General features: G+C 47.0%; 22 protein-coding genes across 22 annotated transcripts; 8 read left to right on the top strand and 14 right to left on the bottom strand.

Annotated features, from left to right (window-relative positions):
* Nucleotides 1-17: 17 nt before the first annotated feature.
* OGAPHI_002233 (uncharacterized protein) lies at nucleotides 18-579 on the bottom strand (the record flags this gene model as incomplete). The annotated part of the gene is made up of 2 exons (XM_046203081.1): nucleotides 18-460; nucleotides 573-579. 2 exons carry the CDS (start codon nucleotides 577-579, stop codon nucleotides 18-20), a joined length of 450 nt encoding a protein of 149 aa, XP_046062893.1.
* OGAPHI_002232 (uncharacterized protein) lies at nucleotides 102-983 on the top strand (the record flags this gene model as incomplete). The annotated part of the gene is made up of 1 exon (XM_046203080.1): nucleotides 102-983. One exon carries the CDS (start codon nucleotides 102-104, stop codon nucleotides 981-983), a length of 882 nt encoding a protein of 293 aa, XP_046062892.1.
* Nucleotides 984-1,044: 61 nt separating this feature from the next.
* OGAPHI_002231 (uncharacterized protein) lies at nucleotides 1,045-1,614 on the bottom strand (the record flags this gene model as incomplete). The annotated part of the gene is made up of 1 exon (XM_046203079.1): nucleotides 1,045-1,614. One exon carries the CDS (start codon nucleotides 1,612-1,614, stop codon nucleotides 1,045-1,047), a length of 570 nt encoding a protein of 189 aa, XP_046062891.1.
* Nucleotides 1,615-1,742: 128 nt separating this feature from the next.
* Nucleotides 1,743-3,821, top strand: OGAPHI_002230 (uncharacterized protein; the record flags this gene model as incomplete). Its single annotated transcript, XM_046203078.1, has 1 exon — nucleotides 1,743-3,821. The coding sequence occupies one exon, from the start codon at nucleotides 1,743-1,745 to the stop codon at nucleotides 3,819-3,821; it is 2,079 nt and encodes a 692-aa protein (XP_046062890.1).
* A 72-nt stretch (nucleotides 3,822-3,893) lies between these two features.
* OGAPHI_002229 (uncharacterized protein) lies at nucleotides 3,894-4,160 on the bottom strand (the record flags this gene model as incomplete). Its single annotated transcript, XM_046203077.1, has 1 exon — nucleotides 3,894-4,160. The coding sequence occupies one exon, from the start codon at nucleotides 4,158-4,160 to the stop codon at nucleotides 3,894-3,896; it is 267 nt and encodes an 88-aa protein (XP_046062889.1).
* Nucleotides 4,161-4,421: 261 nt separating this feature from the next.
* Nucleotides 4,422-7,655, bottom strand: OGAPHI_002228 (uncharacterized protein; the record flags this gene model as incomplete). The annotated part of the gene is made up of 1 exon (XM_046203076.1): nucleotides 4,422-7,655. One exon carries the CDS (start codon nucleotides 7,653-7,655, stop codon nucleotides 4,422-4,424), a length of 3,234 nt encoding a protein of 1,077 aa, XP_046062888.1.
* Nucleotides 7,417-8,510, top strand: OGAPHI_002226 (uncharacterized protein; the record flags this gene model as incomplete). Its single annotated transcript, XM_046203073.1, has 2 exons — nucleotides 7,417-7,783; nucleotides 7,852-8,510. 2 exons carry the CDS (start codon nucleotides 7,417-7,419, stop codon nucleotides 8,508-8,510), a joined length of 1,026 nt encoding a protein of 341 aa, XP_046062886.1.
* OGAPHI_002227 (uncharacterized protein) lies at nucleotides 8,090-8,452 on the bottom strand (the record flags this gene model as incomplete). The annotated part of the gene is made up of 1 exon (XM_046203074.1): nucleotides 8,090-8,452. The coding sequence occupies one exon, from the start codon at nucleotides 8,450-8,452 to the stop codon at nucleotides 8,090-8,092; it is 363 nt and encodes a 120-aa protein (XP_046062887.1).
* A 5-nt stretch (nucleotides 8,511-8,515) lies between the features above and the next one.
* On the bottom strand, nucleotides 8,516-9,331 carry OGAPHI_002225 (uncharacterized protein; the record flags this gene model as incomplete). Its single annotated transcript, XM_046203072.1, has 1 exon — nucleotides 8,516-9,331. One exon carries the CDS (start codon nucleotides 9,329-9,331, stop codon nucleotides 8,516-8,518), a length of 816 nt encoding a protein of 271 aa, XP_046062885.1.
* Nucleotides 9,332-9,364: 33 nt separating this feature from the next.
* On the bottom strand, nucleotides 9,365-15,124 carry OGAPHI_002221 (uncharacterized protein; the record flags this gene model as incomplete). Its single annotated transcript, XM_046203068.1, has 1 exon — nucleotides 9,365-15,124. One exon carries the CDS (start codon nucleotides 15,122-15,124, stop codon nucleotides 9,365-9,367), a length of 5,760 nt encoding a protein of 1,919 aa, XP_046062881.1.
* OGAPHI_002224 (uncharacterized protein) lies at nucleotides 10,764-11,384 on the top strand (the record flags this gene model as incomplete). Its single annotated transcript, XM_046203071.1, has 2 exons — nucleotides 10,764-10,774; nucleotides 10,952-11,384. 2 exons carry the CDS (start codon nucleotides 10,764-10,766, stop codon nucleotides 11,382-11,384), a joined length of 444 nt encoding a protein of 147 aa, XP_046062884.1.
* On the top strand, nucleotides 12,002-12,307 carry OGAPHI_002223 (uncharacterized protein; the record flags this gene model as incomplete). The annotated part of the gene is made up of 1 exon (XM_046203070.1): nucleotides 12,002-12,307. One exon carries the CDS (start codon nucleotides 12,002-12,004, stop codon nucleotides 12,305-12,307), a length of 306 nt encoding a protein of 101 aa, XP_046062883.1.
* OGAPHI_002222 (uncharacterized protein) lies at nucleotides 14,537-15,116 on the top strand (the record flags this gene model as incomplete). Its single annotated transcript, XM_046203069.1, has 2 exons — nucleotides 14,537-14,611; nucleotides 14,691-15,116. 2 exons carry the CDS (start codon nucleotides 14,537-14,539, stop codon nucleotides 15,114-15,116), a joined length of 501 nt encoding a protein of 166 aa, XP_046062882.1.
* A 62-nt stretch (nucleotides 15,125-15,186) lies between the features above and the next one.
* On the bottom strand, nucleotides 15,187-17,265 carry OGAPHI_002220 (uncharacterized protein; the record flags this gene model as incomplete). The annotated part of the gene is made up of 1 exon (XM_046203067.1): nucleotides 15,187-17,265. The coding sequence occupies one exon, from the start codon at nucleotides 17,263-17,265 to the stop codon at nucleotides 15,187-15,189; it is 2,079 nt and encodes a 692-aa protein (XP_046062880.1).
* Nucleotides 17,266-17,650: 385 nt separating this feature from the next.
* Nucleotides 17,651-20,038, bottom strand: OGAPHI_002217 (uncharacterized protein; the record flags this gene model as incomplete). The annotated part of the gene is made up of 1 exon (XM_046203063.1): nucleotides 17,651-20,038. The coding sequence occupies one exon, from the start codon at nucleotides 20,036-20,038 to the stop codon at nucleotides 17,651-17,653; it is 2,388 nt and encodes a 795-aa protein (XP_046062877.1).
* OGAPHI_002219 (uncharacterized protein) lies at nucleotides 18,073-18,345 on the top strand (the record flags this gene model as incomplete). The annotated part of the gene is made up of 1 exon (XM_046203066.1): nucleotides 18,073-18,345. One exon carries the CDS (start codon nucleotides 18,073-18,075, stop codon nucleotides 18,343-18,345), a length of 273 nt encoding a protein of 90 aa, XP_046062879.1.
* Nucleotides 19,235-19,715, top strand: OGAPHI_002218 (uncharacterized protein; the record flags this gene model as incomplete). Its single annotated transcript, XM_046203065.1, has 2 exons — nucleotides 19,235-19,288; nucleotides 19,368-19,715. 2 exons carry the CDS (start codon nucleotides 19,235-19,237, stop codon nucleotides 19,713-19,715), a joined length of 402 nt encoding a protein of 133 aa, XP_046062878.1.
* Nucleotides 20,039-20,296: 258 nt separating the features above from the next.
* OGAPHI_002216 (uncharacterized protein) lies at nucleotides 20,297-21,142 on the bottom strand (the record flags this gene model as incomplete). Its single annotated transcript, XM_046203062.1, has 1 exon — nucleotides 20,297-21,142. One exon carries the CDS (start codon nucleotides 21,140-21,142, stop codon nucleotides 20,297-20,299), a length of 846 nt encoding a protein of 281 aa, XP_046062876.1.
* A 96-nt stretch (nucleotides 21,143-21,238) lies between these two features.
* OGAPHI_002215 (uncharacterized protein) lies at nucleotides 21,239-21,835 on the bottom strand (the record flags this gene model as incomplete). The annotated part of the gene is made up of 1 exon (XM_046203061.1): nucleotides 21,239-21,835. The coding sequence occupies one exon, from the start codon at nucleotides 21,833-21,835 to the stop codon at nucleotides 21,239-21,241; it is 597 nt and encodes a 198-aa protein (XP_046062875.1).
* A 55-nt stretch (nucleotides 21,836-21,890) lies between these two features.
* OGAPHI_002214 (uncharacterized protein) lies at nucleotides 21,891-23,246 on the bottom strand (the record flags this gene model as incomplete). The annotated part of the gene is made up of 1 exon (XM_046203060.1): nucleotides 21,891-23,246. The coding sequence occupies one exon, from the start codon at nucleotides 23,244-23,246 to the stop codon at nucleotides 21,891-21,893; it is 1,356 nt and encodes a 451-aa protein (XP_046062874.1).
* A 133-nt stretch (nucleotides 23,247-23,379) lies between these two features.
* OGAPHI_002213 (uncharacterized protein) lies at nucleotides 23,380-24,660 on the bottom strand (the record flags this gene model as incomplete). The annotated part of the gene is made up of 1 exon (XM_046203059.1): nucleotides 23,380-24,660. One exon carries the CDS (start codon nucleotides 24,658-24,660, stop codon nucleotides 23,380-23,382), a length of 1,281 nt encoding a protein of 426 aa, XP_046062873.1.
* Nucleotides 24,661-25,033: 373 nt separating this feature from the next.
* On the bottom strand, nucleotides 25,034-27,376 carry OGAPHI_002212 (uncharacterized protein; the record flags this gene model as incomplete). The annotated part of the gene is made up of 1 exon (XM_046203058.1): nucleotides 25,034-27,376. The coding sequence occupies one exon, from the start codon at nucleotides 27,374-27,376 to the stop codon at nucleotides 25,034-25,036; it is 2,343 nt and encodes a 780-aa protein (XP_046062872.1).
* Between the last annotated feature and the right edge of the window lie 99 nt (nucleotides 27,377-27,475).

Raw genomic sequence — 27,475 nt, 5'->3', positions numbered from 1 at the left:
TTCCGTATTTGGCTAATTTATCCTCTATAAATTAGGCTATTGATCCATTTCTTGATTTCATTGAAATATCCGTTCAAACGTGCCAATTTTTGCCACTCATTATGTCTTTCACCACCCAAGAAGAAATCAAGTCCTTTGGCGGCAAGATCGTCAAGCTCCAGCATGACTCTAAGGAGACCAAGACCAAGATGGATGTCAATCTCTATCTTCCAAAACAGTACTACGAGAAGCCAGACACCAAGCTGCCAGTCCTGGTCTTTCTGTCTGGATTGTCCTGTACTCCAAACAATTGCTCTGAGAAGGGATTCTGGCAGCCTTACTGTAACGAGTACGGCTTTGCCATGGTGTTCCCAGATACCTCTCCAAGAGGTGCTGGTGTCGAAGGTGAGGACGAGACCTACAAATTCGGTACCGGAGCAGGATTCTATGTCGATGCCACCGAGGAGAAATGGTCCAAGAACTACAGAATGTACTCGTACATCTCCAAAGAGTTGCTACCGGGCTTGGCTTCTGCCTACTCGCAATTGGATTTCGATAATATCTCCATCACCGGTCATTCAATGGGAGGATACGGTGCATTGATGTTCTATTTCAGACACCCTGGAAGATTTAAGAGTGTTAGTGCTTTTGCGCCAATCTCGAACCCATCTAATGGCGAATGGGGACGTACGGGCTTTAGTGTTTATCTTGGCAACGATAAGTCGAAATGGGCCGAGTACGATCCAACAGAGCTGATCAAGAAGTATGACGGCCCAACAACCCCGATTCTCATCCATACAGGTAAAGCTGACCCACACTACTATGAAGAACACCAGCTTTTGCCGGAGAATTTGCTTAAGGCTAGCGAGGAGTCCAAATTGAAGGGTAAAATTATTTCGCACATGGAAGACGGATACAATCACTCGTTCTATTTCGTCTCCTCGTTTACCAAGGACCACGCTGCCCACCATGCAAAGTATCTGGGATTGACTTCCAAGCTATAGTTGACAAGTAAAAATGGATTTTTTTTTTTACTTAATCGATGGTACCAGGAAATGAGTAAGATTATTGCAACAGTTTGGGCGTGTCGTTAATTTGATCCACTGTCAAGGACTCTGACTCGAACGCGATTTCAATCGGGAGTATCTCGATGTAAATCTCTTGCATCTGTTCATCTTGGTATCTAACCAGCGCGATGTTACCCTTGTTGACCATGGCATCGTTCGACATTTCGGCCTCGCAGTCAAAAGCTACTCTGAGCACAGAGTCTAGAAGCGTAATCAACAAAAACAGTACCACCATCAATCTGAGCACCCTTTGGAAAGAACCGTATTTTGGCGCAGGAGCCACAGTGTCATGTTGAGACTCCTTGGTGTCGTTTAAAGCGTAAACATCTGAGTATGCGGGAGGGTACTCAGGCTGTTTCTCAACTTCCAAGGCTGTTTTCTCGTTCGTCTCCTCCTCAGCGTCAATCTTTCTGTATTCGGATTCCACCTTGTACACCTTTGGTTGATACTGTTCCATGTTTGTTGGGTCGATGGAAGGATCGTATTCGACAGGTTGATATCTCAAGTAGCTTGAAGGAGATGACAAACACGTCTCATCATCGGGAAAGCTTCTTCTTGGAAACATCATACACATAGTCTTGAAGTAAACTGTATTTATGTTAGATGGCAATTTATTTTTTAGGCATGCAGCCAAGTCGATCGACCTTGTGAATTCACCCCACCCAAAATTATTATCGTGATAATAAGCACTGCAACATGACTTTACGCTACACGCCGATCCGGTTAGCTGACAGCGTGGACTCTTTGGACGACGGCGGGGAAATCAGACTGGTTGATTCTAGAGAAAGAAGATCTGGTTGTTTTGATGGATTGCGCTGGTTTTTTGGAGGCAGTTCCAAAGTTGCTTTATCGGAAACAGAATCAAAGGCAGGACTCATGTATCGGAGTTTAGACGCAGAAAAGAAGTCAGATAATGAATCCATGCTGAAGTCACAGGTGTCCGATACCACCAACCGACTGTGTATTTTGCGCAATCTCATGAAACAATTCAAGATAGGGGTGTACATTGTTCCGTCTGAAGACGAACACCAGAGTGAAACCACCTCGCCAAAAGATAAACGGCGCGGGTACATTTCAAAGTTCACAGGGAGTGCTGGAATCGCTGTTATTTCTTTGAACAACGCGGCCCTTTCAACAGATGGTCGGTATTATCTCCAAGCTGAACGGCAATTGGATAGAAATTGGACACTTTTGAAACAGTCGGACCCGAAGTCGATTCCTTGGCAATTTTGGTGTCTCCAAGAGGCAGCAGATACAAGCTTCAAGACGATTGCGGTGGACCCAAGACTGATCAGCTACGATCTGGGTCTGTATTTCAAAGAGAAATGCCACAATGCCAATTTGGAGTTTCTTCCTTTAATGACCAACTTGATTGATAAAACAATGGAATTGGAGCATTTCGTGCCAGACTTACCGGCAAACGACAAGATCTTTGAACATGAGATGCGGTTTGCGGGTGAACACGCCAACCATAAACTTGCACGCACTCAAAAGTTTTTGAAAGAAGCTGGTGCATTTGCATTGATTGCGTCGCAGTTGGAGGAAATCGCGTGGCTATTTAACCTGCGCGGGAACTCCATTCCTTTCAGTCCGGTGTTTTTCTCCTATGCAATTGTGAAATTGGACGGGGTCGAGTTGTATTTGGACCGATCCAAGTTGACTCCTAAAGTGACTCAGTACCTGGATTCCATTTACAATCTCACTATTTACAGCTATTCGCAGTTCTGGGACAACATTCCGGCTTTGAAGAACACTGTTTCCGAGTCTCGGACGGTGTATCTTTCGAACAACAGCAGTTATGCACTCTACATGAATCTTTCTGCCACTTTCGATATCCAACACCGGTCTATCCTTACGGAATTCAAAGGAATTAAAAATGCCACCGAAATCGAGGGGAACAGATTTGCGCAGCTGAAGGATTCTGTTGCGCTGATCAGACTGTTTGCCTGGATGGACGGAGCATTTTTGCCGCCACGGGCCCAGCTGGACGAGATCGAGGTTGCTACCAAAGCTGCCCATTATCGGAGTCTGATGCCCAACTTCAAAGGTCTTGCGTACGACGCCATTTCAAGTTCGGGCCCCAACGCCTCGGTCGTCCATTACGTGCCTACCCTGGATAATTTCTCCGTGGTGGACCCCGACAGCATTTTTTTGCTGGACTCGGGAGCACAATACTTAGACGGAACAACAGACATCACCAGAACTTTGCATTTCAGCAGACCAAGTTACGAGGAGATAGAGAAGTACACGTTGGTTTTGAGAGGCCATTTGAACGTTGCACTGCTTGAATTTACGGCCGGAACTCCTTCTGAATACATTGATTCTCTTGCTAGAAAGCCATTGATTGAGAAAGGTCTCAACTATAGCCACGGCACGGGCCACGGAATTGACACGTTTATTTGTGTTCACGCAGGACCCTGCGGACTCTCCCCTGTGAAAACGAGCTATAATTACAAACCGTTGGAGCCAGGCAATTTTATCAGCGATGAGCCGGGGTATTATCGGGATAACGAGTACGGGGTCCGCATTGAGAGCGATCTTCTTGTTGTTCAACGGGGCGAAAAAGACGGCGTTCCGGTGCTGGGATTCGACTATTTCACGCTGGTTCCGTTCTGTCGTAACTTGATCGACTTGAACTTGTTGGAACCTGACCAGATCAAGTGGATCAATGAGTACTACAAACGGATCCAGGACTCGACGATTCCGTTTTTGGAGAAGCTCGGCGACACAAGAGCCATCGACTGGCTGCTCAAGGAGACTCGCCCATTACAGTAAGATGACGATTATGACGAATGGTGACGAATTTTTGCAAACACTATATACATGTGAATTATTTGCTCGGTACAATTAATGTTTGACCACCTCGAGTGGACTGTCAAACTGCGAAATCTGTTTGTCGAAATTGACATAGTAATACAACTGCAGGACGGGATCGTAGCGGACGTTCCATCCTTGGGGCAGTTTCTCGAACGCGTTGGAAGGATCCTCAAGGGACTCCAGAGACGAATAAATATCGGCTTCGGTAGAACTGTCAAAAGATCTGTCCGAAGAAGAAGCGAGACTGGTAGCTTGAGAATCGTGCGAAATTGACCGTTTGATCAGTTTCGGGAACATGGTCTTGATTCGTTGTAATTTAGTGTGTTGTCGTTCCATGGCGTAGAAGCATTATATTAAAAACAAATTGGAAAAATGTCTACTTATATTTACTTCCAGTGCTTCCGGACTTAAGTTACCCCCGGATCGCTTATAAATTATCAGCCTGTAATTTTTTTGCTTTGTCAGGGAAATAATAATTACGGGCGCGGATTTTACTCGGCCCGAGAAGTTAAAATTTTTTGTAATTTATAATCCGGAGATAACATTGGAGTTCGGGATTTACATCAGCGTGGTTCGTCCGCCAATGTCGTTGCTAGGCTCGCCGTTGGGAAGATTGCCCTCGCGCTTACCGTCCACAAATTGCGAGTAGATCTTTTCAAAGTTGCGTAACTCCTTGTTGGAGATACTTTTTTTGGTTTCCTCGAGCCCAATTTGGAAATGTTTTGACGTAATCACCACTGGATTATTTCGGTGGTCAGGGTCCTGTTGTTTTGTTTCCTTTGGGTCCAGGTCAAGCTGTTGAAAGTTCTTGTAGATCGAGTCGATCTTCTTGGTCAGGTCGGCTCCAACAGAAACGCCTTTCATCATGCTGAAGAACTGCACCTTGGTGTCCTGGCCGGAGGACTCCTTGGTGGCAGATTTGGTGATCTGGTCCAGGTTGTCGTGCACAGCTCTCAAATACGAGTTGTACACAAACGCCTGCAAATCGGCACCAGAATACCCTTCCAGCTGACGTGCAAACGTCTCCAACTGACACTCTGGAGCTATTTGGAACTTGGTGGCCACCGTTTGCAAAATATCCAGTCTGTTTTCAAAGTCGGGCAGATCGCACAAAATCGACTTGTCCAGTCTTCCCGGACGCAGTAGAGCAGAATCGATCAGGTCTGGTCGCGAGGTGGCTGCCAGAACATACACCCCGTCCAGTCCTTCGGCACCGTCCATCTGCGTTAACAGCTGGTTGACCACTCTGTCGGTGACACCAGTCGAGTCGTGGCCTCTTTTTGGAGCAATAGAGTCGAACTCATCAAAAAACAGAATACACGGTTTTGCACTCTGTGCTCTTTCAAACAGCTCGCGAATACTCTGTTCGGAAGCTCCGATATACTTGTTGAGAATCTCTGGACCTTTGATCGAGATGAAGTTCAAGCCACACTGTGCAGCAACAGCCGATGCCAGCAGCGTCTTGCCGCAACCGGGGTACCCGTAGAGCAAGATTCCCGAACGCAGACGCAAAGGACAGTTGGCGAAAATTGGAGCATACTTTGTTGGCCATTCCAGGGTTTCCAACAGCACCTGTTTTGCGTCTTTTAAGCCACCAATATCCGACCACGAAACGCTAGACTTTTGCAGCTTCACGCCACGCAACGAGGACGGAGTGAACCCTTGCAACGCCCGCTCGAAGTTTCCCTTGGTTAATGTAGCAGGAATATCTTCAACCGAGGAAATATAGTCGTGGAACGTGCGATCCGCAAGCACCTTCAGATCAGAAGGAAGGTACCCTTCGGTGTCGACAGTGATATCGTTGAGCACCTCGTCACGGTCGACTGTTAAATTGTAGTTGCCAATAAAACTGGAAATTAGCTGTTTGCGTAGCTCTTTATCTGGAGCCCTGATACTGAACTCGTCTTCGATGAGATGCGTTTGAAATGCTATTGAGTTGATGTTTTCCTTGGATTTAGATGTACTGAGCAAAGAAACTTGTCTGTGTTTGAGAAGGTGTTTTAGGCAGTTCACCAAAAACTCGCAGATCTGCTGGCTGGTGCCCGAGTCGCCGTGCTCTGCCTCGCGGGGAATCAGAGCGTCTAAGTTCTCAAGCACTAGCACAGCAGGAGCGTGCCAGTTGATCTCCCTCACGGCGTCTTCCAGCGAGTTCTTTACACTGATGAACGTCTCGTTGGAGATCGTTTCGCAGTTGATAAGTTTCGTGTAGAACCCGTCTTTGGTAGCCAGTCGATGGATAACCTCGTCAACCACAACTGTCTTGCCACAGCCCGAAGATCCGAAAACAATCGAGCTACTTCCACGCTTCATAGACCGGATCACACGCGCAATCAGTTTCTCCTGGCCTACCACTTTTTGTAGGTGGTGTTTGGCTGGCGTCTGGACAAACGATTCGGGCTTCAAGACGTCTCCACCTAGAACAAACTCAGGAAGCGTGTCTCCCAGGAGAGCCCAGCCAGAGATGCCTTTCATTTCCAAAATTGCACCCTGAGGCAGCAGTTCTGGTAGAATTGGTAGCTTCATCCCGTTGGTCAATGGAGAGTGTTTGAGGACGGCCAGCTGTTCCTGGAACTTGGCACTCAGCTCTTTGCGAGCAGCCACCTCTTTCAGTTTGCGGTCTTCGTCGTGTTTCAATGCTAATTCGTTGACTGAGAGAGTGCTGGAGATAATCTTATGCAAAATGCAGGTATGAATGTCAGTAGAGTATTTTTGTGGAGGTGCTTCCAGACATATAAGGTCGCCGCAGCGGCCCTCGTTGCCCAATGCAATGGCCAGCAATGGCGAGACACCCACGGTACGTGGAGGACTGTGCGGATCGTGGACCAGTCTTGCAATCACCTTTTTCAGGTCGATTTCCGGCTGGGTGGCCGTTCCATTGGATCCGTGTTCGACCAGCGTGTTGGAGTTGTTTCTTGAGTTTCCCGGAGACACAGTGTCATGAGGTTTTGTCGAGTGCGAGATCCCACTGATTTTCGAAGGCGTTCCCGGTCCGGCCACCACGGAAACCTGGACGTACTCGATCGAATTGAACTGAGAGTTAATAAAGTCTTGGCTCAGGTCTGCGAAAACCTCGTAGTTAGCCTTGGAGACATCGACGTGCGCAAACAGTGAATGCGGAAGAGCAATGGAGCGCAGAATGCACGACGGAACAGAGTCGAACTGCGACGACCTGCGTCCAGAGACAGATCTTCTTCTTTTCGAGCTTGTTTGACTACCATGGCTATTTCTCTGGGTTTCCCTTCTGTGGACCTTTGGCTGGATATGAAGTTCTGAATCGGTGGCCAGAATTCCCTTGTCGAGTTCTTTTGTTTCAGACTTGATCGACTTGACAATGAATTTGATCACGTTGGTGGAACTGGATGTAGGGTACACGGCGAGTTTCTGGCCCAGAGTGGCACACCTGATTTGGTTCAAAAACCGGTCTTCGATGGTTTGCGCGTAAAGCTCGGTGAGTTCCCAGTCGGCGGAAGTTTCTGGCTCGAGCTCTACAGAATGAATCTTTGGCAACGACAGCGACAGCTTGATGGTGATCTTTCTGTTTTCTCGGAGTCCAATGGTTTTCGCAAAAACAGGGTCGATCTCGATACAGGACGAGTCCTGTGAAAAGTACCCGTTCCACCCAACAAGACAATTGGAGTCGGCTTTAACCCCCGCCATTCGAAACTTGAGCTCGACGGCTACTTGCTGGATAAGAATATTGTTGGCGAGAAACGGGTTCACCAGAGGCGCCGGAAGATTCACCAGACAGTTGTTCAAAGACTTGAACGTCACAGAGACCTCTTGTGTATCCATCGTGGCAGAATGTGGATTTTTTGCAAGCTTTTTCACCCACTTCAAAATGGAGAAGATATACTCGATATTACCTGAATGGGATGATTTTGTCGATAAGTTTGGTCGAGACGCGTCGACAGGCGTCGACAGTACCACGAGTCAGAAAAAAAAACACGAAGTTGCAATTTTGTAGGTATAAAATTTCGTGTGATGGCAGTTAAGGGATCGAAAAAGGACACAGAAGAGTCCAATTTTGAGACTGCAGCGGACAACGAGAAGGTGTCGATCGACTCGATGCTATTTCCGAAAGCGACGGTGCACAAGGTTTCGAAACAGATCTTGTCGCAATCGGAAACATCCATGATTCTGGCCAAGGACTCGCAGACGGTGATTCAACGCGGGTCGGTTTTATTTGTGAATTACGTGTACCACCACGCCAAGCAGGTGGCCAAGGATCAGGGCCGCAAGGTTGTGAATGCCAACGACATTCTAGCTGGACTGGAACGGGCGCAGTTTGGCAGCTTTGTGCCTGTTTTAAACGAGGAGTTGGAGAAATTCAATTTGCGCAAGGAGAACAAGAAAAAGAAGAAGGACGAGCTGGAGGAGCCGGAGGAGGCTGCTGAGACAAACGACGACGACGGCGAGCACAAAAGAGCCAAGGTGGACGCTACACAGCCTGTTGAGCCGGCCCCAGTGCCCGTTTCTGCTCCTGAAAGAGAGAACGAGACCACGGACGACGTGGTGGAAATCGAGGACGATACAGAAGAGGAACAGCCTGAGGAGCCGGAACTGCCGGCCGTGAACGCGATCCAGAACATACAACAGGAAATGAAGGAGTTGGAAGGAGAAGAGCCAGAGACAGAAAACGAGACATAGGTATATTAATATTCGTTCTGATGAGGTTGGGACGGTTTCGACGGATGCAGACATCTTGTGTAAAATGGCAGGCCACACTCCAGGCCTATGAATAGATATATGATGAAAATGACGGTGGATCCGATCAGCACAAGAAACTTGATGTTGGACCACCAGAGTTTGCGCTTGACAAGAACGGTTCTTCTGCGGAACGAGTTGGCTGACGAGTTGAGCTGACTTGTTTTGTTAATGAGAGCGTTGAGGTTTTCTCCTCGGTTGAGCACCTTATCGATGTTTTCGGTCATGAGGTCTCTGATCTCGTCCAGATCGTCTGTTGTAGTGGCTCCGTATTTGGAGGTGAGCTGACGTAGTTTGAGTTCGTGGTCCACAATTATATCTCGAAGTCGGTTTTTGAACTCGAAATTCAGTCCGCCGTTCTCGGTTTGGTAGAACCGGTCCAAATACTCGTCCATGATCTTCTCCATCAGGTTGTAAACGAACCGATCCAGCATCCGGTCGTTACACAGCACTATGATGGTTATGAGGTTGTTGTTTTTCATCAGCTTCTTGTGGTAATATAGCATCAGGTTAGTGAACACATGGCGCGGCGATGCGCTGTGCGAGTTTGCGACGTTCAATATCACATTGCTACTCAACTTGAGACTGTTTATCCTTGTTTCCTGGATAGAGTTGATGACCCCCAGATTTTTCGAAACCAGCTCCGAGTAGTTGACATTCAGCTTGCTGGTGAAGTTCACGTTATCGTACGTATACAGCGTGGTGGAGTTCAGACTCAACGCAGCGTAGTAAACGCTGGAATCAAGCTCCTCTTCGAAGCTCATGCAATTTAAATAAAAAAGTATTAGGTAAACATTTTATACAGGCACCAAATATTGGATATTTGTGAAATCAGAAACAAGAGCCACACTTAGCGCGCAGTCTGCGTTTACTGTCAATGTGCCTTGCACCTTGTCGACCTTGCCGACCCGCCTTGGCGAAAGACGTTTGATCGCGTATATCCGGTCTTCCTCCAAATTGTATGCTATAGCAAACCAGGTCTCTCTCTGCGGCTTCGAGAACCGCGGACAGTACACCTTGAAGTCCCGCTGGTAGGACGGGTTCTTGTGAACTAGCTCAATATCAATCTCTTTCCCGCTCCGATGGGCTTTGAACTGCCCAACAGGCAGTGTGCGTGCCACCTTCTTGAACTGCTCCTTCTGTCTCACATGTAGCTGGTTGCAAAGCTTGGCCAGCTGGTCCTCTCCCATCTCGCCAACTCTCTGCAGTCCGTGGTCCGTCTTGATCCCTTCAAACTCGCCGTCGTTGTCGGTTTTTTCCCATTCGCTCGTCCGAACCCCAGGCAATGTGTTCACAAAGTCGTCGTCGAACCAACACCCTTGCTTCACACACTGCATCAGCTTGATCAACGTCAGAACAGTCGATAGGTACCCCAGCTCCGAGGTGGCATCAATGTACGCTTGCAAGATACGCAAACTCTGGTCCAGAACAGAAACCGTGTCTTGCGAGTAGTCTGCGATTGGAAGCTCGATTCTCGAAAAGTACGCCTGGAGCAGCAAGAACGTCTTGATATGAGGATCCCAGATAAACTCGGCATTCTCCAAGTCATCTGCAGGGTATCTCATCTGCTGAGACATCTCCATGTTGATCAGCTCTTCTCCGTGTCTGGTTGGTAGCTCGTCGTATTCGGTAGCCTCGGCAAGCCATCTCAGACACTGCCGGAAACTAGCACGCGGACGCACTGAGTTCAGCAGGTTCCGCAGAGTCTTGTGCGAAAGATAGTAGTACGAAGCTATTTGCAGGAACGGCGTCGACTTCAGCTTGTCAGAGTGAGAAATCACACATTTGGATTCTTTCAGGTTGTCGATGGATTTATCAATGAGTCCACTTAGGAACTTGTTAATTCCCTCGGTGGTGTTATCCTCAATACCATAGTAAGTTGGATTGTGGTGTGCTCTCCGGTACAAGAATGTCCATGTTAGGAACTCAACGGCCTCCTGTCTGGTCTTAATCGTACCGGCAGCTATCTCGGCTCCCAAATGGTTATCCAGGACTTTGTGCAGCGAAGATTCCACAGGGAATCCAACGTTCAAAAAATGCTTGTAGAACTGCTTCTTGGACTCCTTGGTGTACACTATGGCTACACCGCTGGTATCAAACGCGGGACGTCCTGCTCTTCCCATCATTTGCAGAATATCTGTCAAGTCCATGTCTCTGTATGCCTCAATTTTAGCATCAAAAAACTGCGTACCTTTGATGATGACCAGGTATGCTGGCAGATTGACTCCCCAGGCCAGTGTGGACGTTGCAACCAGAATTTGGATCTTGCTCTGTTCGAACAATTTGTGCGATATTTGACGGTCGCTTTCAACCAAACCGGCGTGATGCAGCCCAATTCCAAATTGCAACGAGAGTTTCAACGTTTCATCTTTCACTTTCACCAGAATACTCTGCAATTCCTCGTCATCAATCTTCAAAAATCTTCTTGGATTTTCCTCCATTCCACAAAGATGGATCAGGTCCAGCGATGTCAACCGTGTCTGCCTTCTGGAAGCAACGAAGATCAACACAGGTTTTGTAGGCGAGTGCTGTTTGATGGCCATAAACGCAGGCTTGTTCATGGTCTTCATTAATGGACAGAACGCAAGATTGTCGGGGAACCCGTCAATGTACATTTGTAACGGAACAGGACGAACACTTGGCGGGAAGTTGAACAAACCTTCTCTCACACCCAGCCATCCGGCCATGTCCATGGCATTGGAAACAGCAGTAGACAGTCCCAACAGTCTGACCGGACGTTTGGTGAAAGAAGAGATAAAGTTCAATCTGCTCACTATGATTTCCAGAATTGGACCTCTGTCACTGGCAAGCAAATGAATCTCGTCCATAATCACCAACGAAACGTCTTGAACAAACTTTCTTGTTTGCCAGTTACGCGAAATACCGTCAAACTTCTCCGGAGTGGTGATGATGATATCTGCGTCTCGCACTTCACGTGCCTCTGGGAGAGAGTCACCGGTCATCTCCACAACCTTATGGCTTGTATTCTGAGAAATCCGGGCTCTCCAGTCGTCCACTCTTTCACGAACCAGTGCTTTCATAGGCGCAATATACACGACTTTAGATCCTGGAAACTCTTTAAATGCATGCCAGATTGCAAGCTCGGCAACAACAGTTTTTCCAGATCCCGTTGGAGATCCCACAAATACACTCGAGTTGTTATTGTAGAGTGTATGGAACGTCATCGTCTGCATTGGATTGAAGTAGTGGAACTTGCTTCCGTATATATTTTCAATCTCCTGGTTGTGAAGAGCGGTGATTGGCAGTGGCTGCAACCGCAAAAGTTTTGTTTGCACAGTCTCGTTATGCGGCTTGATAAGATGCTGGAACGAAATCGCATGCACCGTTTCTGCTCCAATCCAACTATCGCTGATCGCACGAACAACGATCTGTGGAGGAGCTGGGTCGCTTAAAGGAATCATAAAGTCCACTTCATGAGGCGAATTCATCTGCCTCTTGTTGAGCAGGAACTTTTCAAAATGCAATATGGATGCACCGTCGCTCTCTTCAACCACCAGCCAGAATATCTGGATGTTTCCGTGTGTCTCAAAGTTCCATGTGAAATCGGGGTGGATAGTCAGGTGAACTCTCATCACGTTTGTGGTGATTGGGAACACTTCGGTATCAACAAGCAAGTATGGGAACCGTCCAATCAATCTGTAAAGAATAGGCCCCATTTTGGAGTTGTGAACCAGATCTCCCAGCTCTCCAGCACTCATATCGCGCAAAGTCTCTATTGAAGGACTATGTGCCTCAATATTGCGATGGATCTGCTGTGGTAGATCAAACTGTCTCATTGGATGATTAAACGACCAAAGCTGTCTCTCAATAGACTTGCAGATTGATAAAAGTACTCGAGCAAATAATCCCCACCGACGGTTCATTCCAATCAGGAACAATGCCCGACAAATTCTGACGGCGTTCTGTGCAACATAATTTGCATCCGAAATAAGTGCCGAGTCCTTGATGGTGGCACGCGAAATGTACGACTGCAGAAGAATATTGGACTTTCCTTGCGCAGAGGCCATTTCCGCCGAGATCTCGCACGCCAGTTTGTCCTTCTTCAATTGTTCCAACTCCTTGGACTCCTCTTCACGGAATTTAATGTTGTCAAACTCGGAACTCATGGCAATGATACTTAAAACGTCTGCTTCCGTGGCTGTTGGAGTGGTCATCTGGTTGAAAATCTCCACCGACTCGTTCAAAAGATAGAAGTCAGAAGCAATCCGACCAAGATCTTTTGGAATAAACGCTCCAGACCGTTCGTCAAAGATGATCATCTGCAAAGTGTGTAGCTTTCTGGCAGCTTCAATAATCATATCGCGACGTTTCTGAACAAGCAACGGATCTTTGGCTATTTCGTTCCAATCGATTCCATACGCAAATGGATTCTGCTTCATCCGGACATTCATGTATGTGTATCCTAGCCATTGGACACCTTCCTCGAGGTTGGTGACTGTTCCAAGAGAAATTTCGGCGTTCAAATTATCCACCAGCTTTGCAGATAGCTTGGACTCGATAGGATGCTGCTGAAGAAGCAATGAAATGTAATGGTCCAGCTTGTCGCTGGTGGTGCACAATATACCAATTCCATGACTCTCGAACTGAGGTCTACCAGCACGACCAAAGATCTGGATCACGTCGGAAATACCCAGATCAACAAATCCTCCCGCTTTGGAGTCGTACACCTGTGTTCCTTTCACAATGACCACGGCAGCAGGCAAGTTAACACCCCATGCCAACGTGGCCGTACAACACAAAACTCTGATCGACCCAGAAAGAAACATCTTTTCGGTGAGGTTTCTGTCAGAGCGCAACATACCAGCATGATGAGCTCCGAATCCGTTTTGGAAAAGCTCTCGCATGTCCTTATTCTTATTTTTGCTCATTTCACGCTCGTAGTAGCCGTGCTTATCAGCGCTTGAGCAGTCAAACAACCAACTGTCGTCATTCTCTGCAGCCATCTTGAACAAAGTTCTGGCAGTGTTCACGGTATCCTTCCTAGAATGGACAAATATCATCACCTGGTGTCCTTGCTCCAACATCTCAATCAACTTTTTGTACACTGTTTTGTCCAGTTTGTCTCGAGACTGCATCGAGCCGGCCTTAGCTCTCACTCCAATCAGTTGCTGCTCCAAAGGAACAGGACGGAACGACTGGTCAAAGTAGAACATCCCCACTTGTCTATTCACACCAAGGAAGTCGGCAACGTCCACAAAGTTCGGTAATGTGGCAGAAAGTCCAACCACCCTGATCATCGACTGAGAAGCCTCCACCTGTCTCAAAGTTCTTGCAACAAGTGTCTCGATCACAGAACCTCTATCTTCATGTAACAGATGAACTTCGTCAATGATGAGTAGCTTGACTTTTTCAACCAACTCTGTATCACCATTAGATTTACGTGTGACAACGTCCCATTTTTCAGGAGTCGTAACTATGATCTGTGTAGTCATAATCTCTGCCTTGGTAAGTTGCATGTCACCAGTAAGTTCTCTAACTTGGATTCCGAGCCAGGCCAGTTTCTTGCTGAACTTTTCAACAATCTCGGCTGCAAGAGCCTTGAGCGGAGCAACATAGACAATTTTGAACTCGTCGTAGTCGATATCTGCTTGTACTCGATCCTCGGTCTCGGATTCAGTGACAAACTGTTTGATTGTATGAAGAATAGTCAAAAGCGCAACGTCGGTTTTACCTGCTCCTGTTGGAGCACAAACCAACATATTTTCATTTGTATCATAAGCAACGGGATAAATTAGCGATTGCATGCGATTCAATGTTTTATATCCCTTGAATGTTCCCTGACACAGGAAATCCAAGGTCTTGACTGGAATGAATATCTCTTTAAACTTTGATGCTTTTCTTTCGGATTTAGGTATGATGATCTCTTCGTAATTCTCATATGAGTTTCTAGTAGTGCCAAATGGAAGACTGTATTTTTTACCAGTAAACGAAACAACGTTTCCGGCATCATGGACTCTGAAAACATGCGGATACTGCTGTTTCGTCTGCTCCCATTCCAACTTGACGTTCTTGTTGTCTTTCAGGTTCTGACTGGCTTGTCTTCGTATTTGTTCATCGCTCATTAGTTGACTCAGTTTCTGCTGTTTGGCGTACTCTTCCAAGATCGAGTCCTTGTTTAAAACCAGCTTGGATATCAGATCAAACTCCTCAAACCCCAGAAGATCAAACAAAGCCGACTCGATTTGCGTGGGAGTCTCGGACTCCAATATAGATCTCACATTTTCCATCAAGTGGTCGCTGTTATCTGGGTTGATCCTCTGGCATTCGGTCCGTATCTCGTCTAACAGATTATTATGGTCAGATTCAGCCGAATCGTCGCTTGATTCATCCTCAAGTTCGATCTCAACCGTATTTTCAAACTGCTTAAGTAAATCAGTCACTTGTTTAGAGACGTCCAACTTGGCATCCCCATCGCCTAAATTCGGCAAAGAAATCGCAGATTCGTCACCTTCCAGCTCCAATCGACTCAGAGCGTCGATCATTGGCTGCATCGCCTGCATATATGACGATGTAGACGAAACATTGTAAGTAGACATGAATAAAAAAAAATTACTAATTATTTTCCTCTCGTATTCTAACTGTATACTTAAATCCAAAATTACAAATCGAACTGCCCATTGACAAAATCGTCATCCACATCCATATCGTCCTGAACAATGTCTTCGTCCTCTTGACTGTCCTCATCAATGACTTCTTCTTCCGGTGGCAAATTAGGGTTGCCTGGAATTAATGAACCATAAGCTGGCTTGTAGGAGTTTCCAAACCGTTTCCCAATACTCTGACTGTTCAGATGATCAAACATCATCGAATCATCAACATAAGTAAATCCTTTAAAGTTTTCTTGAACAGCAGAAGACAGCGGAGTGCCCATCGATAGCTGTTTGTTGATAACAGAGGTCGAGGTGTTGGTGAATTCAGGATCAAAGTTGGATGTGTCTAGTTCGTTTGCAATATGCGGAATGAATGGTGGTGGAATCTTCTTCTGTCTCAGTAAAGCCCAGTCAATATCGTTGAAAAATGGATGTGCTCTCAATTCTCTTGCATCATTAATGGCTCCCAATCTATGACGAGGGTTTCTATTCAAAAGACCCTTCACAAAAGAGCGTCCTTCGGGCGATAGAATCTCTTTAGGGAACCGCACTTTTCCAAAAGCAATGTTCTTGTACATCTGCTGGGTGTTGTCAGCATAGAACGGCGACCATCCGCAGCACATCTCAAAAATTAAAACACCCAGTGACCAAAAGTCAACCATCTTTGTGTATCCGGACTCGTCCAACAAAACTTCAGGAGCAAGGTATTCAGTGGTACCACAGAAAGTGTTTGTCGTTCCGTTGGACGTCAAGTTGGCTTTCGATAGTCCAAAGTCACATAACGCAATGTGTCCGTTAGCATCCAGGAGGATGTTCTCGGGTTTCAGATCACGGTAAACGATGTCGTTATCGTGAAGATGTTCCAATGCCAGAACCAACTCAGCAATGTAGAACTTGGCTCTATCCTCTGAAAATCTGCCTTCTTTTTGTAAATGCCAAAACAGCTCTCCTCCAGACATAAAGTCCGTGACCAAGTACAAGTCCACTGGAGTCTGGAACGAGAACTTGAGTCCCACGATGAAGGCCGATTCTGCACTCGACGTGCGCACCAAAATGTCTCGCTCGCCAATGGTGTGTGCAATCTCTTTCTTTCTGACAATGATCTTTTTCGACAGCACTTTCATAGCATAGATTCTTCCCGTATCTTTCTTTTTCACTTGGAACACCTGGCCGAATGTTCCTTTACCCAAGAGTCTCAAAATTTCGAAATCCTCTGGTCCGTAATGTCTCTTGCCCGTGTTTGAATATTCGACCTGGACTTTTATTTTACCACTGACGAACTCAGTGTTGATCCGCGGCTCTAGCTCAAGCCACTGCTCAGATCTTGTTTCTTGGATAGTTTGTGGTCTGATTCTGACATGCCCCAGAAAATGGTCATTTTGTGCTGAGTCATAGACAGAAATGTCGAGTTCTGACTTGGCCCCAACAACGTCGAAAATGGCCTTGTGGTGCCATATCGGGTTCGACGAGTTGTAGTTGTGTGGCATGATGTTTAGATTGTACTGGGAAGAAGTCTGCGTGCGAACCAAGGGAACTCGCTTACCCGGTAGCTGGTTGCCGTGAGGCTTCACCAAAGGCGAGGAACTGTCCTTGGACTGCTCAAACGACTCCGGACCTTGGGTCACAAACTCGGAACTTTCGAAGGTGCACACAACGTATGGAAGCGAATTTTCCGACGTCACGTTAAGTCCCACGGCTTCGATGATGCTGACTCTCAGCTTGCCACGGGGAATGGACGTGGAAGCGTCAGCAGCGTTGGCAACAGGCAAACCTGCAGCGGCTGTTTCGATCGGATGTGATATGTTGGTGGACAGCTGGGCTGTAAGGTTGCTGCTTTGCTGTGTCTGGTCCAGATTTGTAATACTTCTATTAAGGGCATTCTCTTCCCCCTTGATGGTGGTTCCCACGGCAAACGAATTCTCGCTCAAGGCGATCGTGGGAGTTGCCGGCTGCGGGATCATCTCGGACGGGAAAGAAGGACCATTAGTTTTGGAAAACCCGTTGTTCTGGTCCGCCTGCCCCTTGTTATCAAGAGGCTGTACCTTCTGTTTGCCAAAGGCAAAAAACGTTTTGGCAAGTTCCGACATCTATAAAGGAAAGAACCTTGTTACCAAAACAAGTAGTATCGCTTATAGTCTCGCCTCTTTGATAGATAACTTGCAAAATTGCAGGAGACTTTAAATACAGCCAAACAATTTAGAACGGTTTGGTTTTTTTTTGGTCTGCAGTTTATTCCGTGTATTTTCTTTCAATTGTAATACCGGCCAGACCCTATTGTTTCGATCGAAAACTAATTTATTGTTTGATTCAGCGTTGATCGAATTCAGAAATACGTAAATTTGGTCCATTAGCGAATATTTCAGTATCCATCCAAACAACACGGGTCACCCCCGTTTCAACTCCGAGATGCTGGGCCTTTGATTTTTGCTGATAAGCCGTTCTAGTCGTTGCTTTTCTTTACTCTATAAAAACTCACACCTGTGCACCGCCTAGATTAGGAATTATCCGCAGATTCATTACAGACTCTCCGTTGATGGTGACAAACCCGTTACTGGAAAACCGAATGTTGGCATACCGGTTTGCTGTTTGGAACCAGTTTTGATCCACCCAAACAATGTCTTCCTCGTCCAGGTTGTATCCGTTAAGCTTGAGTAGTCGTAATGTACAGTTGTAGTCGTCTGTTTGGATAGCACCGCCAAACGCGTTGATCCTGCCCGGCTCGAGACGCTCAAACGACATCCGCAGGTTGTCGAACTGCGGAACGTACAGGTCTTGCGGTAAAATCGGGACAACCGCACTTTTTTCGAGGTCATACTCTGGGCCTGCCTTGATCCGATAAATTTGGGTCTTGGTCACCTTGTCAAGCGTCCCGATCAACGCGTCGAACTGTTCAGATGTCTGAGATGGATAAGAAACCATTTGGTTATCGCCAAACAAGCTATAGAAATTGTCCGCAATCTCCACATCGCTCGTGTTTCTATAATACCCTGGACTTTGCAACGACGGTTGGTATTTGTAATCAAGCTTGTACAACAGTGGATACTCCAGGATCTTTGACTTTAGAAACGGTCGGGACAGCAACACTCGACGACAAGTGTTCAAGCCAAGGTAATCTGGGTCCAATGTCAACCCCATACTGTCCAATACCTCATTGGTTGCAACTGTAATCAATGATGGCTTGAGGATTTCATATACTTTTGGGCTCACATAAAACCGTTTTCCGTACTCCAGATCGTCTGGGTACTTCACATTTGCCTTGATCAGTGCATTTTCCGACTCTGGTGTCATGATCAAAGACACGTAGTCCGGAAACATGGCTGTTTCGTTGCGCAGCTTGGCAAATTGAATATCCACCTCCTGAGGCTCTGGATTGGCGAAAAGCCTGTTCCAAAACTCCTCCAAGACTCCCTTGTCCTGTGTTTTTGGAATCTGAATGTCCTGCTTAAGATCATAGATCTTGAGCTTTTCGTCAAACCAGAAAGGATGTGCCTCTGTTGAGAAAACGGCAGCTCCGTTTGTATTATGTAGATCGTTTTCGTCGTCAAATAGTAAGTACAAGTACTTGAGCGTTTCGCTCAGTACGAAACTCTCCATGCGTGACTGCCTAGTGCCGATTCTAATATCCTCAATTCCAGCAAACCCGCACGGAGCCCTGAAATCGGTCTCGTACCGCTCCAAAATGGCTTCTCCGACGCGGAGGAAAAACGGGTCCTTGGTGGCTCTGTAAAGAAAGTAAGTGGACTCCACGAACTCTGGCCGCAGCGGAAACCATTCCAGAAGAACAGAGTCTTTCATCAGCAGGTCCTTCGTCTCGTCCAAAGTAAGACCCATCAACGGGACATGGGGATGAAACGTTTTCTGTTCTCTGCGTGAAAACTCCCAGCGGGAGCCAGAAAAGTCCCATCTTTCAGGAATAGCCCCGTAGCTGTTCCAGAGCTTGAAGTACACCAAGTAAAAATGGAAAGCGTTGTCTAGATCTCCGGCGAGTACTAACAATCCGGGAAAAAATGCTCCCAGGGCGTCGATCCATTCTCTAGCGGTAGCTCCATTGGAAACATGGATATTGGCAAATATTCTATTGGAATTTTGCGAGTAGGTCAGCAGCGACTGGTAAGATTGCTGCCAGATCTCGCTGAACACCTCGTCGTCGAAAAGAATCGAGTATTTCAAAGCGTATTCATAGAATGAGTCGATCGAAGCACCAACTCCGGTGACCTGGTCGGTGAACACGTTTGATCTTGCGTCAACGGACATCGGAAGAAACCCGAGACCCGTCTTGGACGACCACAGGTTCAGATACGTTCTGCGCGAAACGAGCTCAAAGATCGGGTCGTTGGTAAGTCTCGAGAGAAGTCCGAACTCCAAGATCAACGACGTTATTCCGGCAGTGCACTGTTCTCTTTGGAGGTTTTTGGGCACCTTTTGCGGACCGTATTTGAGGTTTGTACGAGGAAAGGGGACCCCCGACTTGTTTTCGAATGCAAGGACCAGTCGCTTGCCCATGTCGTATGCTAATTTAAGTAAGAAGCCGTCGTAGTTGTCGATGCTAAATCCCCGTCGTTCGTCCGAGGCGTAAAGATGTGCACTTAGTAGACCTCCCAGTATGCGGATATTCGTCTCGAACACCTGGATGTTTGAATCAATGTCGAAATCTGTGTACGTGTCCTTGATCAGTTGTACATTTCGCCAAAACCCCTGTTTGTCCCCGATCACCACAAAAGTGTCCAGTGAATCGAATAAGGTGAGCGAAAAATTGCCCATGGCGTCGTTCTTCCACGTGTTGGAACTGTCCTCAAAGTCGCGGCCAACAGGCTCGCACGTGAACGGATTAACCTCGTCAAAGGGAAACCCGTGATCCATATAGCTGTTGAATCCGTGGTAAAACAGCTGTTTGGTCCGGTTTCGCAGTGAGCTCAAATGCGCCGCCGTATATCCAACATACTCCTCGTGTGGCTCCGCATTGGCGCCAACAATCGCACATACAATGCTAAAAATATACACTATCCAGTGTCTCATGGTGACATTTTGCGATTAAAAATTATTTAAAGGCTGTGCACTTGTCGTATGCTGGCCGGCCGTCTAGTGTACAAAAGGGTGGCAGAACGGGGCTCGGTGGAGCTAGGTGGAGGCGTGTTTTCGGGCTTCCGCGAACTGTAGCAGCTTCATACGCAGAATCTCGATCTGGTTATCCTTTTCGATCACCAGTTCCTGCAATTTCGTCAGCTTGTCGTCTGCTAGGTTGGTTTCCTTATAAAAAGTGAGTTCGTGGTTCAATTCCACAAACTTTGCGCTCAGAAGCTCGAACGACCGCCGTAGAAGTTTGTTCTCCTCGGCAAGACCGTTTGCGGACTCCAATTCGTGGATTCTCTTTTCGTACTTTTCCAAAGTGTCGCTGTTCTCCAGCAACTGGGCCTTGTAGAACAGATCGAGCTCGTGGATCGTTTGTTTTGCGTGGTGGAGTCTTTGATGGTCAGACTCTTCGGAATCGTAGTCCTCGGAAGAGACCGAGTCCTGTGGCTCTGTTGGCGACGGTTGTTGGTTCCTCTTGAGCAGATTCTGGATATACTCGTGTGCTGCCTCCAATTCCTCAAACACCACAGCCAGCTCTGCCTTGAGCGAGTCCACCTGCTGCTGCTGTGCATTGGTGCGCTCCTCGTACTCGTCTTTGGCCAAATGAAGTCGCTTCAGCTCCTCGATGTCGGCCCGGTCAAAGATCCGCGTGCTGGTGTCTTCGATGCTGCGATCGGTGTGCAACTCGTCTGTCACAGCTGACCGGTCGGGCATTGACGCGTTGTCCGACGTATGGCCCAGTTTCGCGTGCAGTCGCTGGTTCTCGAGTCTACTTATCTCCAGCTCGTTTTCCAGTTTCGCAATGTGTCGGTCCTTCAAAGAACTTTTCTGATTGGCCTCCTCCAGAAGAAGCCTCAGTCGACTAGGCTCGGAGCCTGGATTATCTGGCTGCATCGAAATATTGCTGTAGGTTTCAAATAAACGGTTCCCCAATTATTTAATATAAAATATTGACAGGCTACTAAGAAAGCATTGGGGAGTGAATTTCGGTCAATGCGTCAGGTTCACCGGTTTTCCGGCCTCCCACTCCTTCAAAGCGTTGCGAATATTCTCCCAGAACTTGAGTTTCACCGTCTCCAGCGCAATGGCGTCGTAATCATCGCCCTTGTACAGCTCCTCGAGCCTTGAGATGCTATTTTCGATCCGCTCGTTGTTCTGGGCCTCGAGTCCTTCGAGCTCCGACTCGTTCTGGATATTCTCCAAGTCCTCGTGCACGTCCAGGATCTCCATCAAGATCGACTGGTCCTGGAACTGGAACTTCTTGCTGATATCGTCGTTGTTCAGATCAATCCCCGCGTTTCTGTTCAGCAAGTACTGTGACCGTCTCAATGGACTCGAAAGTACCGCATATGCGTTGTTCAATAACGAAGAAACATCGCCCGACGTCGCGTCCTTGATCTTGTTGATGTCCGGGTGGTTGGTGCTCTGCAAAAGACGGAACTCTTTACGGAGTTTCTTCAGGTCAACAGCAAACGGCGCTTTCGGAGGCGCTCCGGAGGGGAACGTCTGCGGAAACAGCTTGTAGTAATCCACGCCCGTGGAATTACGTCTCACAAATGTTCTGAAAGGAACCCGGAATCTATTCATGATTAAAAATTATTTATTCCAACTCTCCACTTTTCAGAATATTAATACACCGTTATCATCCATTTGTTCGTTTATAAATCGTTTCGATCTGGCTCCGTAGACTTTCGTAGTCTCGTTCGTCCTTGTGTCCATTTTCCTTGCCGTTCATCGGCACCGAGTCCACCTCGATGATGCTTTGGTCGGTCTCCTCTAGCTGTTTCTCGTTCTCTTCCCAAAGTCTTATCAGCTCGTCCAAATCAGACTCTCCAATCAATTCACGCAGGTCTTCGTTGCTGTTGAACAATAGCTCTGCAGGATTGAACCGGCCCAGTTCCTCGTTGATGTGGTCGTACCCGTAAAGCCTCAGATTGTTGAGGATCTTGCAAATCACACTCAACTGTGGAGCCCAGTTCCGACTATGGAAAAACTTCATCGACGCGCTAATTAATGTTTCCAGGTGCAACGACACACTCCCGTTTGTGAACTTGATATTGTCCACTTGCAATGACACCTTGATGTTCAGGATCTTGCCCAACATCTTGATGAAGTCCTTGCACTCGGCAGTTTCCAAACCATCAAAGACCAGCTCTCGTGGCTCCCGAAACGTCAAGAACAAAAAATTGAGGAAGTTCCCCACAGATGCGTAGCTCGAGCTCTCTAGTGGCATTAGAAAGTTGTACTTGGTGGCACAGTCCTGTAAATGTAGCACATAGCGAAACAGAGACTCGCCCACCGTGTCTGAGTCGCTCACCATTGCAAATCCAGAGTTGCACAAATGGTCTTCGAAATCGAGTATTTGGAAACTCATCATCTCGAACGGACGCACCATGCGAATGCAATTGCCGATATTGTTGAACATCGACGAATCGTACCCAAAAACCATACGGTACGCCAGATCGTGGTTGCCGTAAGTCTTGGCCAATCGACAGACATACTCAACAAGCTTCTCAAACCCCAGAATCAGCCGACAGTTGCTGGGACGTGCCATGTAGTACGCTTCCTGATACATCAGCTCGTTAAATGGCTCTCTGTGGTCTGTGATCATTCCAATTCCATCAATATATGTCAGTGTACTGTCTTTCACCAAATTGGAATATACTCGCAGTCTGGCTCTTAGGAAATTAAGGAAGGACTCGTTCTTGAACTCCAATAAGTACGGTTTCAAAGCCCGCAATCGTCCCAGACGTCGCACGTACTCGAACAGCTCAAACCTATCCCCCAGGATCAACTCGACCTCAATAGGAGTCAGACTGATGGAAAGGTCTGTGTACCCAAATGAATAGTCCAAAGAAGGAGAGCCTGATCTGGCTAGCAGATCTGCAGCAATTCGGCTCTTTTCCAGCTGAGACAGATAAAACAAACTTTGGCATTTCAAGAATTTCTCCCTCAGGTCTTTCTTGGTGGGTTCGTCCACAACAATGCGAAGACTCATTGGAATTAGAGGGAGGTTCAAATTGTGTAATTAAAAATAATCAAATAAAAACTACACCTCAAACCTAGAGAGTTATGTCATTACTAGATAGATTAAAGAGCAGTGTACAGCAGGAAGTAGCAACGTGGTCAAATCACAGCACTGCGTCCATGATGTTCTTACCCTCGCTAGTGATTCGCTTGGCCCACTGTCTGGCCAATATCGACACTTTCATGAATTTACGCGATGCGTATTTTTTGAAGAATTCCTCGTGAACAATCGGACTGATAAGATAGTCTATTATCATCTCGCTCACCTCTTTCAAGTCGCTTTCTTTGTATCCACCACTGTAATGAATCAAGTTGCCGTTCCATTCGTTCTTGGCCACCATCTTGCGCGCAATGTACATCGCTGCCGCAGAGCACAAAGAGGGAAGGTATCCAATAAATTTGTGGTCAATGATCGAGATCTCAAGCAAATACTTGCCAATGGTTCTGGATTGCACGTCGTAGTCGTCCGCTTTGGATATGCGTCTCAGGAAGTTCATTGGGTTCGGGTAACTCATGTTGAACTTCAAAATTTCCAAAATGAACTTCTCCGCGTTCAAAATCTCTTCTTCTGTGAAACCCCCGTCCGTCACGTATGCGTAGTTCTTCACTGATGGAGAATACACCTCCTCGTACTTGGCAGCGATGAATAACGAGCCAGTAGCGAGCAGTTGCAATCTATCCACTTGGACACTTTCGCGTGACATGAACCGGTCCATTATATTGATGGCCAGATAAAGCGTCTCGGGTAACAATCTGAATTTGAGATGCACTTCAACCATCCAATCCACCAAAATAGAGCGCATTTTTGGGCGCAGGTTTCTCTGCCAATGCAAGTAGTTTGGATCAGGCAGCGTTTTTATTTCCAGTTCATGCAAATATTCAAAAATATCGTTCACGTACTCGCTCACCATGAGAGGATCATCCGCATCGTCCGCGTCCAAATCGTCCCACTTGTAATCATGCTCCACCTTGGCCTTTTTCACCTCCTGGGTTCCTTGTTCCAGGAAGTCGCTGCTAGAGTCCGTAGCTTGTCTCTTCAACGACACGCGCTTCGCTTCGTTCTCCAAAGATTCCTGGTCAGCACGAACTTTCAACGGCCGCACCGCATGACCTGTGCTGTTTTTACTTGTTTGTTGTGCTTGTTGGTGCAAAAGACTCTGTCTTTGCTTTTGGGGCTCGTTCACCCCGGAATTGCTATCAATATCTGTTAACACAGATCTGGCACGAGTTAGAGACTGTCTTGGTCTAGCCTGCGATTCAGTCGCCAGTCCCTTTGCCGACACCACCCCGCTGATTTGCGGCATGTTCTCGTCGTCCATCTGCATTTGCGACAATTCCTGCTGGTTAGAATCATACACGCCCATTGGTACACTTACTCTTGACATCTTGGAACGGTCTTCAAAAGCAGTTCCCTTGTTCAACCTGCTCTGTCCCGGTAAACTATCTAAAACACGTCCACTATAACGAATGGCAATTAGACGGTATCACCTTTGAGTTTCTTTGTAATTTCGCGCCACTAAGTTCGCCGTGCGCTCTCCAAAGTATCCTATCAACTTGAAACGGCGTCTCGCACACTTTAATAGCTTGCTAATGAAACTTAAAATACGCTTGTTTTCTTTGTAAACTTGGATTTCCCTAAAACAGAAGCCAGCAAAAACACCCGTGTTTCTGCCATCTTACCTACCCAGGCAATATGTAAACATTAAAAAATTATTTTTTCTATAAGGGGGTGCAAGGTGTATTTGGGCATACGCGAACTTATCTATACCCCATCTTACGATCGTACTCCTCGATTTCTCTCTGTCCCAACAGGTCGCCCTCGTTCCATCTGATGTTGAGGTTCCCGTAGTGACTTCTCTCGAAAATCTCAGAGCAATTGATCTTGTTAATGTGTCCAAACACGCTGCTTGGGTCGGTTTTCGCTTGGCGACGAAGGAGTTGTTTGATATTCGCGTTCGTCCCCCACGAAGCCAGCTGTTTTAATCCATCATCGTCTTCGTTATCAGAACTGATTTCCGGCAACTCGTGAGCCTCCAATATCGTAGGTTTTTGCGCTTTCTTGATAGGTATCTCAGAAACAACCTTTCCAGCAGGCTCTGGTAGCCGATTAAGCTTCGGATGATTGACCGAAATTTGTCTCAGCTTGATATCAGTGCGCTGCTTTTTGTTCTGTAGAAGATGCTCGGACTTCTTTCTTTTCTCCAGCTTCTTGCTCAGATCAATTAGACTCTTAGCGTCCGGTGATCCAAGACCAAACTGCGATCGCACCATGCTTGGTTGCAACATCTGCTCCGTCAGCGGAAGCTTCGATTTGCTCTGCTCGTGAGGCAATCTCAATTCCATCTTCGACTTGCGTAAAGACTTGTCAGTCTGAGCTAGTCTTTCGGTTTGTGGTTTTGCCAATTTCGAAAAACCAAACGATTTGGGCTTTGATGGAGACTCTGTTAATCTTGGAATCTCATCGTACTTTTCAAGCTTGATCGGAGCGAGCAACTGACTTTTCCGCATTGGCTCGGCCACCTCCGTCTGGACTAGAGACTTTCTCTGTTCTTCTCTCATGGGTGAAGCCTTAATTCTCTTAGTACTGGCTTCAGTAGGAGCCATTAGTCTGGAGAATAAGTTTGTCTGCGCAGGTTTACTTGGTGACTTGGCCGGAGACTTGACAGGAGACTTGGATAACTCGTTGCGTAATGGTGAAGACCTGTGAACCAATCCTCTATTGATCTTGATCGTGGGCTCGCTGCTACCAGTGTTCGAAGGCGACGCATCGTTGATTGGAGGTAACCGCAGATTGTATGGCTGTTTATTAATGCTGGAATTGGATGAACCATAGTCTTTGAACGGTGAAAGTTCTTCGCGTGCTTCTTCTCTCATTAATGCATGTGCTGGTCCTCTAGAAACCTTTGTGGGTTTTTTTTGTACCTGATGGATTGACTTCCTTAGCGATTTCTTTTTGTTGGACTTGACTAGTAATGGCTCTCGAGAGGGCAACTCTGCAAATTTAATCGGTGAACGTCCAGCATTCGGAGTCGTGCTGTTGTTGATATTTGGTAGCTTGCTCGATTGCGCGTCGGTTTTCAAAGGAATGCGTATTTGGGCCAGTTCGATTTTTTCTAGTTTGCCGATCTGGAAACTGATCTCGTTGTCGATATCACTGAGCATGATATCACCCTCGTCGAGTAACACAGACCCCTCATCACCCACAGCATCAGACTTTTCTGTTTGTTTCGGAACATAATCTGTAGGTGTGGTGGCGACAGTTTCGTGAACAATAGGACGGGTAAACTCTTCCTTTGGAGATGATTCCTCGTGCATCATTGTTTTGCGAGCGAACGATTTCCGGATATTCTTTGATATAGCGTCAAATGAGATATCAGATGATCCGGCATCGGACAAAGCCTTTTCGGGCGAGGACGAAACAACTGGTTGACTTATTACACGAACTGGAGATGGCGACTTTTCCACTGGCAAAATGGTGATTGGTTCCTTCACGGTGTGTGGCTGTTCTGGTTCCTGTTCTTCCACAACTGGCTGTTTTGGAGACTCCAATGGTGCCGGTAGCTCTACACGACTTGGAGACTCTGAAGAATTGTTTGGTTGTTGATCCTCGAGCTGACTTATTTCTGGTTGTGGTTGCTCTTCCTGTTCGTGTTCGATGTGTTCTTCCACCTTTTCAGGCTCCTCCACAGGTGGCGAAACCCTCGGACGGATATCCTCCTCATTTACAATGTTCACCTGCTCCCTGAGCATTTGTATTTCTTTGGAGCGGATCTCTTTCACGGGAGAGTGCTCCCTTCTGAACTTCGCTGGCGAACGCAGAAGCATCATGACACTCTCGTCGTTCTCCTTCTCTTCCTCAACCATCAGCGAATCGCTCGTATCTGACGAGAGATTGAGCTCACTCATCACCTCGTTGATCCACTCGTTGTGCTCCATCATTGCCAAACCCAACTGATCAACACTGGATTTGATTAATTTCGTTTCGACATGAACCTCCTGCGCAAACCATTTCGAAAACCCCGGGATCGTGGTCGTATCTACGGCACCGGCAGTACTTTCGCGCTGTTTCTTCAACCGGGCGGCGGCTTTGACCCCCCACATCGATGATTGAAGAATAAATAAAGATTAAATTGATTTGTTCGTGTTGTTTTGTTTTTGGGGTATGTGGTGCACGACCTTAAAAAAATTATCTGAAATATA

The sequence above is a fragment of the Ogataea philodendri genome (assembly GCF_020536065.1).
Source record: "Ogataea philodendri strain CBS6075 chromosome Unknown scaffold1, whole genome shotgun sequence".
Classification (NCBI taxonomy): domain Eukaryota; kingdom Fungi; phylum Ascomycota; class Pichiomycetes; order Pichiales; family Pichiaceae; genus Ogataea; species Ogataea philodendri.
The sequence above is the reverse complement of the archived record's forward strand: the minus strand, read 5'-3'. Positions and strand labels throughout refer to the sequence as shown.